The sequence below is a fragment of the Jaculus jaculus genome, chromosome 1, assembly GCF_020740685.1.
Source record: "Jaculus jaculus isolate mJacJac1 chromosome 1, mJacJac1.mat.Y.cur, whole genome shotgun sequence".
Classification (NCBI taxonomy): Eukaryota; Metazoa; Chordata; class Mammalia; order Rodentia; family Dipodidae; genus Jaculus; species Jaculus jaculus.
This window is the reverse complement of record NC_059102.1, coordinates 241493873-241506706: the sequence shown is the minus strand read 5'-3', so window position 1 is coordinate 241506706 and position 12834 is coordinate 241493873. Positions and strand designations below refer to the sequence as shown.

Here is a 12834-nt window from a genome sequence, read left to right as displayed (position 1 = left end):
GCCTGAGCTAGAGTGAGACCCTCCCATTAAAAAAAGGAGCGGGGGCTGGAGAGATGGCTTAGCGGTTAAGCGCTTGCCTGTGAAGCCCAAGGACCCCAGTTCAAGGCTCGGTTCCCCAGGTCCCACGTTAGCCAGATGCACAAGGGGGCGCATGCGTCTGGAGTTCGTTTGCAGTGGCTGGAGGCCCTGCCGCACCCATTCTCTCTCTCTCTTTCTCTCTTGATCTGCCTTTCTCTCTGTCTGTTGCTCTCAAATAAATAAATAAAAAATGAACAACAACAAAAGGCAACAATTAAAACGTAAGAGTCAAACAGCTGGGAGTCACAGTCTGGCTTCAGGTCCCAGTTTACTCTTGTTGCCCTGGTTACTGTAAATATTAATAGCATCCGCTTTGCTCTCCAGTGTCATTTGAGTCTCATCTCCCCAGGATTAACGTCTGAGGGGGAGGACAAGCAAGAGCTCACCCCTCCTATTAGGTCCCTCACTCCCTAATGTAGTCCTTAGGGGAGGCATTACAGGCTCTGCAGTTTGGGGGAGTGCTGCTTTCCCATGGCCTTCCAGTGTTTGGCCAGAATTTGGCAGAATGTCTTTTTTCTCATCCTAGGCCAGGCCCAACTCCTTCAAGAAGAGGCACCAAACATCAGTGTAAGCTTGTGTACTGAGATAAGAAAAGATGTCAAGAAGCCTTAGAATATGAAGCTGTGGCAATCTGGCAGCGTGCCTGTTTCTGGGTCCTTTTCAGTCCATCATCTCTGGACTTGTCCACCTGCCTTCTCTCAACGAGGCAGGCTGACCAACACAACTACTACATGTTCCCAACATGCCTGCCTGCACTGCATAATCCTACTTTTGAAGGAGCAGGAAGGGAAAGCAAACCCAGAAGGGAAGTACTTAAAGTTGGCCCCATGGACTGGAGGGATGGCTTAGCGGTTAAGGCGCTTGCCTGCAAAGCCAAAGGACTCAGGTTCAATTCCCCAGGACCCACGTTAGCCAGATGCACAATGGGGCACATGTGTCTGGAATTCGTTTGCAGTGGCTGGAGGCCCTGGCACACCCATTCTCTCTCTCCCCCCTTTTCTCTGTCAAATAAATAAATAAAAATAAAAATAAAGCTGGCCCCAGAGTGTTTTTGATCTAAAAGGACCAAAGCAACGACGACCAGACGGTGGTTACATTAGATAGAGTGGACAACTCATGAATGTCATGCAACATAGAATAATGGTTCTTGCAAAACACCTCCACTTTTACTCGTGTTACAAAAGTTGTAAGTGACACGTTACTACAGGAAAATACACAGCTTAGCTTGTAACTCACCCTTGAAAACGAGAAGTCACATGAAAGTCAGTACAGACTCTTATATTTACTTATAAAGGTTAAAATCAAAGGCATACATTAGGAGTGGAACCATTGTTTTCTTCTTTGTTGAGATGTGACACACATGTTTTTCTGTTGCTGTCTACCAAAGCTGACAGGTGACAGCAAAGCTGTGCGCCGCCCGCCGGAGCTGAGCCCGTCAGAGGAGCACTGTCTTGGCAGGGGAGAGTCTGACAGGATTAAGAACGTGCAGAGCCCTGACTAGCCCCGCAGAAAACCTCGCACACTGGCTTAAACAGAAAGGATTTTAAGCAAACGTGCAGAGACACAGTTAACATGCTATAATAACAAGATAGCTTTTGGTCTATATCCAGCATTTCAGCCAGTTTTTACTGGTTTCTGGGGAGAGAGGCACACCAACGTGGAAAGCAGTTTTGCATTCACAGCACTAGCAACTAATAAGCACACAGCATATAATACTCTGATCTTTGAGTGGGTAATCATGGAAGTTCCAAGATCACATCCACTAGGTTAGCCTGAGTTTTCACCTATAAAAATAGTTGTTTTTTTTTTTTGTTTTTTTGTTTTTTTTTTTAAATAACGCTTAAAAGAGACTTCTAGAAACAGTGGGATCCATGAGGACTAGCAGAACACAGGGTTGGAAGGACAGCAAATGAAATGCTGGGACTCTGTTTCCACAAGCAGCTTTTAGGTAGACTTCTCTCAGTATATTCCTACAGCCAAGCCAAGCTGCGATCATAGGAGGTTCAGAAATCAGGACAGGAAGCTGGTCCTAGTAACACCCTTGATAAATACTCCCAAACAGAAACCCTACTGAGGCCAAGGCCTGAAACCGACCCATATACAAAAGATCTGTGGTGCCCAAGAGAATCATGCAAAGCCTGCCGTGACCAAGGGCTCATGATGCTGGCTTATCCGTGCTGACATACCATGTTTGCTGGGGAAGGCCCCCAGCTGAGATGACCAACATGGGCCTGCTCCAGAAGAGTGTGACTCAAGCCCAGGAAAGGGGCCTGCACAGGGAGCTAAGGTGATTGGATAGGAGGTGTTTCAGGAGAAAAGGGTGAGGAGGGTCGCTCGTGGTGTTGGTGACCTGTCAATACTTCACGTGAATGAAGGGCTGTAGCACAGTTGGTCTTTCCAAGATACATCTGCTGCTGTCATGAGCCCGTGTCTCTGAGCCTGCTGGGTGGTGACATCAGAATGATCCCCCGTTGTCTGGAGGTGAGACCTAGTGCCGCAGGTTGTTCTGGGAAGTGGCTGTAGAAGATGACTTGCACAGGGAAGTCACTACCAGGCCACTGCTTAAATCCAGCCCACGGCCTTCCTTTTCCTACAGGAGAAAAGAGACAACTTCAAGGGCAAAGACTGGCAAGCAGCCTTCCTGGCTGAGGACCATGACTCTGGCAATGGGAACTCAGGGCAGCAGAGAGGAAGTGTGGACCCCAGTGAGTACAGAGGAAGGGAGGCAGGTTATTTCCATCTCTGCTCAACACTGGCCCTAAGCACTCTTAAAAATGAGCTTCTCAGCTAGGTGCAGTGATATATAACTTTAACCCCAGCATTGGAGGATGAGGTAGAGGATTACTGTGAGTTCAAAGCCAGCCTGGGTAAAACAGAAAGCCTGACTCAAAAATAAAACCAAAACCTGTCTTCTTCCTCTTTAGTGGAAAACATTTTTCTTAAAATGAGCCTGTGCTGTAAGAAAGGTGACAGAATGAGACATAATCTTTGCTTTCTGTCCTGACTGTGTGAGACCCTAAGGTGGTATGTGGACCAGTGCACTGAAACCTTAAAGGTCCTGGCCACAGTGAACAGCTGCCTCCCCCCCATCCCCGCAATGGTTGACAGACGGACAGTGGGAGTTCAAGGGGAATGAACCAGGCAGGATGCATGGAAGGTAGCTATCTCGGCAGCTCTGCTTGAAAGTCCCCATATGGGTTCACTGCAGCTGAGTAAGTGCTCAGTAGTAACTTACTGCTCTGTAGTCCAGAAACATTTCCTTAAAAGCCAAAAAGTCCGTGAATGTGAGCAGCATGTCAAATATGTCACCAGCCACTTCATCTTTATGGTGCCTGCAAACGACAGAGTGGTGGCTCCATGAATGAACGATGAGTCAGACCCCCTTTCAAGATGTCCTCCCCACCCAGGGCCTAGCCACATTCCTACTGGAAGAGAGAGCAGTTGTTCTTCTGTGTAGGGAAGGAAGATTAGAAACACAAAAGTGGAGTCACACTCAACTCACTGCAGTGATGTGGTAAAGGCCGCCATGTTGAATCCAGGGATCCGCTCCAGCAGCTGCTCTTCGATATACTTCTCTACCAGGGAAATCTGCAACAGCAGAGAGGAGTGTGTGGGACCACACTTTGAGAAATACAACTTCTTTGCAGAAAGCCTGCCCCTGCCCTTGGTAGGTGTCTCCTGTGTGCAGGTGCTAAGCGGCGTTCCTGGAACACTAAAGTGGAACAAGCCCAGTCCTGTCCTGGCTGAGTCCTGGGCCTGTCTAGAGCAGAGATGGACACTTGCACTGAACGAGGATGAACCAGGGAGGTGGCTCGAGTAAGACTCCTGCTCTCTAAGGACAGAAATAAGGGGCCCTTTTTCCTGAGGAAACAAGGTCTGTGCACACAGGACATAAATGATGCCACATTTGGAGGCAATCATGGCTTTTGGTAGTCAGTTTCCTCAATAAGGATGCTACACTTCTGTGATTAGAAATAAAGGCTCTGAGGCTCCCACCTGTTCTTAGGTGCATGAGATAAACTTAGGAGGCTGCAAGGCACCTTAGGGTATAGTTCAAAGAACCAAGGGTAAGATTTTTTAAGTTCCTGGATTCTAGTCCCATTTCTCCCCTACTGAGTGACTTTGTCTTACTTTTCACTTTTACTTGGGTACCTCACTGAACAATGTAAAGAAAATAGTGAGTGAAAGCAAAAGACAGTGTGGTGGTGCATGTGCAAGATTCTGGGTTCAATACCTAACACTACAAAATAACAATAAAGTTGTGGGGTTCTGTTGTTTTCATGGCAAACCCAGGTATTCCAACTGAAGGCAGGATTATAGTAAAGCCAAACTCCTTTTAAACAAGAAATTGCAAGCTTATCAAATACTGGTGGGAAACCTTTTGGAAAAACTCCAAGACGAGGCAAGAGAAAATGAACTAAACCAGAATCTAATCAGAATTACTGTCAGTATACTGCTGGCATATATTAAAAGGAAGCGAATTTCACTTAAAAAATTATTTATGAGAAAGAGAGAATAGGGATGCCAGGGTATCCAGCCACTGCAAACAAACTCCAGACACATGTGCCACCCTGTTCACCTGACTTATATGAATTCTAGGGAACTAAACCTGGGTCCTTAGGCTTTGCAGGCAAGCACCTTAACTGCTAAGACATCCTGCAGCAACCACCCCCCCTTTTTTTTTTTAAATTTTATTTATTTATTTATTTGAGAGTGACAGACACAGAGAGAAAGACAGATAGAGGGAGAGAGAGAGAATGGGCGCGCCAGGGCTTCCAGCCTCTGCAAACGAACTCCAGACGCGTGCGCCCCCTTGTGCATCTGGCTAACGTGGGACCTGGGGAACCGAGCCTCGAACCGGGGTCCTTAGGCTTCACAGGCAAGCGCTTAACCGCTAAGCCATCTCTCCAGCCCACCCGCCCCCTTTTTTTAGACTGTCTCGCTAGGTAGCATGATTTGACCTGAAACTCATTATGTAGCTCAGGCTGTTCTCAAACTTGCAGTAATCCTCTTGCCTCAGCCTCAGTGCTGGTTGACAGGCATTAGCCACCAATCCTGATAACATCTTTGATTCTAAATTCAAATTTTATTATTATTTTTTTGTTTTGTTTTTCATGGTAAGGTTTCATTAGAACCCAGACTGACCTGGAATTCACTATGTAAGTCTCAGGGTGGCCTCAAACTCACAGAAATCCTACCTCTACCTCCCTAATGCTGGGATTAAAGACATCCACCACCACACCCAGCCCTCTAAATTCAAATTTTAAATAGTTGTATTTATTTGTTTACAAAGAAAGAGGAAGAGAGAGATGAGAGAGAGAAAGAAAGAGAGAGAGAGAGAGAGTGTGTGTGTGGCAGGGCCTCCAGCCACTGCAAACGAACTCCAGACACTTGCGCCCCTTGTGCATCTGGCTAATATGGGTCCTGGGGAATTGAACCTGAGTCCTTTGGCTTTGCAGGCAAACGCCTTAACTGCTAAGCCATCCCCCCGGTCCTAAATTCAAATTATAAAGAAAACCCAATCTCTGGGCAGAAGAAACAAATGTACTTACGTATTCATTAAAGATGGGTGTATAGGTGAGTTTATTTTCTTCCGTGTCTTCAAACTCCTGGTAGTACTTGTCCATGAAGTTTCTCTGCAGTAACTGGAACTCATCATCTGAACACAACAGGGAAGTTGTAATGGAGACCCAAAGCCATTTTCACTCCAGGCAGTCACAGTATTGTTTTCAGTGGCTTGTCTCCAGGAGGGGAAAGCTGGAGATTTGAGGGGTGGATTGGTGGGGCTAAATGGGACACTGCTTTCAAATAGATCTTTTTTTCTCCCCTGATTTCTGTTGTGTTTGTTTGTGGGCACACATGTATGTGTGGTTGCACATGCATGTGGAGAACCTAGGTCGGATACCTTGATCACTCTCCACCTTATTTTTATTGATTTATTTATTAAATAAAAAGTTTATGTGTGTGGGGGGGAGGGGACAGATGGACACACAGAACGTGTACACCAAGGCCTCTAGCCACTGCAGACTAACTCCAGACTCATGTACTACCTTGTGCATCTGGCTTACAGTGGGTACTGCGGAATTAACCCTGAGTCCTGGGGCTTTGCAGGAAGTACCTTAACCACTAAGCCATCTCTCCAGCCCTTTGTTTTTTAAAAAATATTTTATTTATTTATTTGAGAGAAAGAGAGGGAGAGAATGGGTACACTAGGGCTTCTAGCCACTGCGAATGAACTCTAGATGCATGTGCCACTTAGTGCCTCTGGCTTACATGGGTACTGGGGAATTGAACCTGGGTCCTTAGGCTTTGCAGGCAAGCACCTTAATCGCTAAGCCTCCTCTCCGGCCCCTATTTTTTTGGTTTTGGTTTTTGAGGTAGAGTTCCACTCTAGTCCAGGCTGACCTGGAATTCACTAGTAGTCTTAGGGTGGCCTCAAACTAATGGTGATCCTCCTACCTCTGCCTCCCAAGTGCTGGGATTAAAGGCGTGTGCCACCACACCCCTATTTTTATTAGACAGAGTTATCACTCTATAGTAACCCAGGCTGGCCTTGAACTCGTGGTGATATGCCTGCCACAGCCTCCCAACTAATGGAATTAAAGGTATGAGCCACCACATCTGGCTTTCCAACTTATTTTTCAGTTTTTGAGATGGTCTCTCATTGAACCTAGAGCTCACTGCTTTGGCCAGACTAGAGATTCTCCTATCCTGCCTCCTCAGCACTGAGATTGCTTGTTTTGATGTGTGTTAGGATCCAAACTCAGGTCCTCCTGCTTGACAGCAACTACTTTACCACTGAGCCATCTCCCCAACCTGCCCCTTTTAAACTGTGACAAGATATACATAAAATTTACAAATGTAACCTTCTCAAAGTATTCAGTTTGGTAGCTTTAAGTATGTTCACATTACTATGAACTGTTTTTATTTTGGTTTCTTCAGACAGGATCTCAATTTGTATGTAGCCTTTGCTAGCCTGGAGCTCAATTTATAGGCCAGACCGACCTTGAACCTGAGACCATTTTCCTGTCTTTGCCTCCTGAGTGCTGGGCTTACAGACGTGTACCACCTGGCTTGTACAACTATTCTAAATACATTCCTACAGGACATTTTGTGAACTCCCTCATACTACTGTTTATGAAGGGATGAATTGGAAATCCTCTCAAATTAAGTAATATTTTACATGCAAAAGAGCACCTCTCTGGGCTGGAGAGATGGCTCAGCAGTTGAAACACTTGCCTGGAAAGCCTAAGGACCTGGGTTTGATTCTCCAGGACCCATGTAAGCCAGACGCACAAGGTGAGGCATGCATCTGGAGTTCATCTGCAGTGGCTGAGAGGCCCTGGCGTGCCCATACTCTCTTTCTATCTGCCTCTTTCTCTCTCTTTTAAAAGGGGTAGTTCTCAAACTGGGAGACTTCAACCCAAATGGCAAGAAGTCCTCTCTCACCTATTTTAATATTTTAGCAGCAGTGGTGAGAACAGTATAGTTGTTAAAAAGGTGACGCCTGACAGAGGCCAGACTGCCTGAGTTCAAACCCTACCTCCATATATTAACTGTATAATCTTGGACAAGTAAGTTACTTTATTTCTACAAACCTCAATCCCTCATCTGGAAGCCAAGTATGATTATACTATCATAGTGGATTGCTAGGTGGAACTCAGAAGAGAATCCATGTAACGATTAGTTCACAGTGAATACTTCATATTAAGGAACAAGGAATTTTGACAACTGAACAGAACAGCATTCCTAAAAATAAAAGCTTAAGAGAGGACACAGACTAACAGAAGGGTCCTTTCTCCACTGCAAGAGGATGCCCGCAGCAGGCAAGGAACTGAATAGTCCTCAGTGTTCCCCAGAAACCCTCACGTTCACTATAAAGAGCTGAATGACACATCTGTATGTTAGAAGTAAGGGCTTGAACCTTTCAAATAACGGGTCTTTCCTTAATTCTTAGTCAACAATTTTTACTCAATTTTAAGTGTTCCCCTCCTATCTACTTGTCTTAAACTTTGGTCTATTTCTTTTTCCCTCCTTCCTTCTTTCTTTCCTTCCTTCCTTCTTTCTTTCTTTCTTTCTTTCCTTCTTTCCTTCCTTCCTTCCTTCTTTCTTTCTTTCTTTCTTTCTTTCTTTCTTTCTTTCTTTCTTTCTTTCTTTCCTTCCTTCCTTCCTTCCTTCCTTCCTTCCTTCCTTCCTTCCTTCCTTCCGTTTTGTTTTGTTTTGTTTTGTTTTGTTTTGTTTTGTTTTGTTTTTCAAGGTATGGTCTTGCTCTGGCTCAGGCTGACCTGGAATTCACTATTTAGTCAGAGGCCTCGAACTCATGGCAATCCCTCCAACATCTGCCCTGCAAGTGTTGGGATTAAAAATGTGTACCACCACACACGACTTCTTTTTTGTTGTTATGGTTTTGTTTGTTTTTCGAGGTAGCGTCTCCCCCAGGCTGACCTGAAATTCACTATGTAGTCTCAGGATGGGCTTGAACCCTCGAACTCAAAGTGATTCTCCTACTTTTGCCTCCTAGTGCTGGGATTAAAGGCGCATGCCATCACACCCGGCTTTAAACTTTGGTATATTACTGCTTATCTGTTATTTAGTAGGATTTATGGATGCCAAAACGAATCCACAAGTAGGTATGTGAGACTCACTAAAACAGCAGGGCATCTTGGAATATGGCTGCAATCCCAATACTTGGGAGTCTGAGGTAGGAGGATAGAAAGTTCAAGGCTGGAATGTGAGACCGACTCAAAAATAAACTCAGAGAACTACAAAGCAGGCCAACTCAGGAAAAGAGATCCAGCTGCAGAGTGATTCCTTGTTTTCTTCACATACATATGGTTATGCTTGTAAATTGTTTTATGACATGAAAATGTTAAAACTTAAAACTATCTAAAAACACAGGTTCTTCTTACCATGTATGTGACATAAAGTCAGTCAGCATTTCCTGACACTTCTCAAAGAGTGCTGTACTTCTCTATTTTAGCTGCCCAGTTACCTGAATACCCTCCAGGCCTGAATCTACAGTGATTGTCTTAAAAGTACTGGGCATTTTCATTGTTGTTGTGCTGGGATTAAATGTGTGCACCACCATGCCCACTCCATTTTTAAGATTTTTAAAAATTTTTTAAAATTTTTTTATTTTTTGGTTTTTCGAGGTAGGGTCTCACTCTGGCTCAGGCTGACCTGGAATTCACTATGTAGTCTCAGGGTGGCCTCGAACTCACGGTGATCCTCCTACCTCTGCCTCCCGAGTGCTGGGATTAAAGATGTGCGCCACTATGCCCAGCCATTTTTAAGTTTTTTAAAAAATTTACTTATCTGGGGAGAGAGGAAGAAAATGGGCACACAAGAGTCTGTAGCTATGATAAACAAACTCCAGAGGCATAGTGCCACTTTGTGCATTTGGCTTTACATGGGCACTGGGGAATCAAACCAGGATTATCAGGCTTTGCAGGAAAGCACCTTAACCGTTGAGCCATCTCTCCAGCCCCAAGTTTTTTTTTGTTTTTTGTTTTAGAGGTAGGGTTTCACTCTAGCTGAGGCTGACCTGAAACTCACTATGTAGTCTCAGGGTGGCCTGGAACTCATGGCGATACTCCTACCTCTGCCTTAGGAGTGCTGGGATTACAGGATTCAAGGTATGTAACAACACACCCTGCTTTTTTTTTTTTTTTTTTAAGTTTATTCTTCCTTCTTTCTAACTACTCTCTCTTCTATTTTGATGCCATCATTTCTCCCCTCCTATCATGCAGGTGTTGGTCTGGGTCTGTTTGTTTTTGTAATTTTTTTTTTTTTCTTTTTGGTTTTTTGAGGTAGGGTCTTGCTCTAGCCCAGACTGACCTGGAATTAATCATGTAGTCTCTCTCTCTCTCAGGAGGCCACCCTGAGACTCTATAGTGAATTCTAGGTCAGCCTGGGCTAGAGTGAGACCCTACCTCAAAAAACAAATAACAACAACAACAACAAAAAAAACTCGAAAAAAAATCCCTTGCATATAACTTGGTATTTGGGGCTTAAGAACTTAAATTCATTTATTCAGATGCAAGGGTCTAAGTATGAGGAACTAAAGAGAGCAGGTCAGGTTGTCATGTGTAAGCTTACCCATGATGATGTCCTGTAAACATCCAACCACGGCATCAAATTCTGCATCAGAGGCAGAGGAGCTGAAAAACGCACCAGAATTAGGTGTTGGCTCAAAGAATTATTTTGAAAGTTGAATTTGTTTTCTTTGTGGAGCTGAGGATTTCACTCAGGGCCTTGCACATACCCTAGGCAAGCACATTAACACTGAGCCACACCCCCAGCATTTAAAAAAATTTTAAGGGAGGGCTGGAGAGATGGCTTAGCAGTTAAGGCACTCACTTGTGAAGCTAAAGACTAGTTTGCTTCCCCAGAACCCACATTATGCCAGATACACATGGTGGCACATGCATCTGAGTTCTTTTGCAGTAGCTAGAGGCCCTGGAGCACCCATTCTACCCCCCTCTCATAAATAAATAATAATATATGGACATTTTCCAACATGCACAAAAGTATAGCAACATAGTTCTCATCACTCATTTTCAATAACTAAACCTATCAATCAGAAGCAGAAGAGAATATGCGTGACACAGCTGAATGCCACTGCTCCACTTTCACAAAACATAGTATGACAATGAGTTACAAAACAGACAAGGGTGAGGGGGAATTAGGTAGCCAGTCAAGGGAGGGCCCAAAGAGCAAACACCCCGCCTGCCTGCTTCACCAGAACCAGAGTTCAGCTTCAGATCCAGCCAACCAATCAGCTCTCGCCCCCCTGTACGCCTCAGCCCGCACCTGATCCCAGACCAATCAGCTCTGTCTCTCAGACTCACCTGAGCCTGCGAGGAAAGCCCACCACAATAAGATCATAAATCCATCCTTACCAGGTGGCCAAGGCCTATTGTTGGCTTTCTACTTCTCCTGAACCTCCGTCATACCAGCTCTCCTGGGCTGAGATGTGTGTGTGTGTGGGGGCAACCCTTGCTCTATGTAGGCTCTCTACTTACTACCTCCTTCTTTCCACATGGCAGGAGCTCTCTGTATTTTCTCCTCTTTCTTTCTCTCTCTTTTTCCGAGATAGGGGCTCACTCTGTAGTCCCAGGCTGGCCTTGAACTCACGACGACCTTCCTACTTCTGCCTCTCGAGTGCTGGGATTAAAGGCCTGCACCACCACGCCCAGCTCCCTTCTCTTAATCTAATAAAGTCTAAGGATTACGCTCTGGGTCTATGTATTTAATTCTTTAAATTCATAAGAAAAGAAACCGGGGTACCCTAAAAATTTGTTGGTACATTAGTGTATTGCCAAGGAGCCCCAAAATTCCCGTTACAAGGGAACCCAAGGTTGGCAGGAGACATCTCCAGACTGCATTGCATTTATTTCCTGCGGGATCTACTCACAGCACACATATTTGCCAACGTGCGTGGCCCGGAGAGCGGCCGGGGCCTTCAGCAGCTCAAGCCCGCCAGGTTTTGCCGGCCTCTAAGGGTCAGGCGGGAGGACTGTGATGAAGTGTCCAGTAAGCGGTGACAGTGCCCCCCCACCCCACCCCATCCCGGGCCTGAACCTAGGACCCAGTAGCTGCAGGAGATAGAGAGCTAAAGGCTAAAGGAGAGTCAGAGTCGTCCGGCTCGACACCCCCGGCCCCCGAGGTCACCCGCGTGACACAGGTCGGGGCGGAGCGCTGGCACCGGGCCTCCAGCGGCCGGGATCCAGGCGGCATCACTCACAAGGACAGCGCGAAGCTCTCTTCCTCTAGAGCGTCCATGGCCGCGGCGCCGCATCCACCTGCGCCCGCGAGCGGACCCGTCGCCTCCTACGCGGCCCGCCGCCTGGGCCCGGCCTCCGCTGTGCTCCGCCAAGCCCCCAACCGCATCGAGGGCACGGGGGAAGGAGGCCTCGTCCGTTCACGGCCCAGCGCGGTCAGCGCCACCGCGCGAGGCCCGGCCTCCGGCTCCCGGCTGGGGCCCAGCGTCGGCCGGGCCTCCTCGCGCCGCAGGCCACCCCGCACGCGCCGAGACGTGGGTTACTGACCCGGCGAGCCGCAACCCCGCCTCCCGTCACCATGGTTACCGCCCCGCGGCCTCCCCTCGGCCAATCACAGGCGCGTGTTTGCCGCGCCGCCGCCAGGGGCGGAGTAAGAGGGAGGGGAGATCCGGAGAAGAAAAAGTGGGTGAGGCATTCTGGGACTCGGAATGCGCCGTGGGCTCTGAGGTGTTTGCATCCTCTAACATAGCACTCTGTGGATAAAGTGATTCTCACTTGCGGCTTGAGCACAAGCTGCACCTCGTACGGTGAGCAAGTATAGTAATTGGAAGTGTGTCCTTAAGAGCGCTGTCGACACGCTTGTTCACCACTTGAGAGATGGAGGCTGAGGATCAGGAGTTACAGGCCAACACTGGCTGCTTACTTTTTTTTTTTTTCAATTATTTTATTTATTTATTTATTTGAGAGCAACAGACACAGAGAGAAAGACAGATAGAGGGAGAGAGAGAGAGAGAATGGGCGCGCCAGAGCTTCCAGCCTCTGCAAACGAACTCCAGACGCGTGCGCCCCCTTGTGCATCTGGCTAACGTGGGACCTGGGGAAGCGAGCCTCGAACTGGGGTCCTTAGGCTTCACAGGCAAGCGCCTAACCGCTAAGCCATCTCTCCAGCCTTTTTTTTTTTTTTTTTTTTTTTTTTTGAGGTAGGGTCTCACTCTTACACTCTAGCCCAGGCTGACCTGAAATTTCCTATGTA

At 46.7% G+C, this 12834-nt stretch overlaps 1 protein-coding gene across 1 annotated transcript; it reads right to left on the bottom strand.

Annotated features, from left to right (window-relative positions):
- Positions 1–1863: 1863 nt before the first annotated feature.
- Positions 1864–11968, bottom strand: LOC101613124 (ADP ribosylation factor like GTPase 2 binding protein). The gene is made up of 6 exons (XM_004670728.2): positions 11825–11968; positions 10177–10238; positions 5631–5737; positions 3581–3666; positions 3314–3410; positions 1864–2668 (listed from the first exon to the last, which is right to left on the bottom strand). The coding sequence occupies exons 1-6, from the start codon at positions 11860–11862 to the stop codon at positions 2567–2569; spliced, it is 492 nt and encodes a 163-aa protein (XP_004670785.1). The 5' UTR covers positions 11863–11968; the 3' UTR covers positions 1864–2566.
- Between the last annotated feature and the right edge of the window lie 866 nt (positions 11969–12834).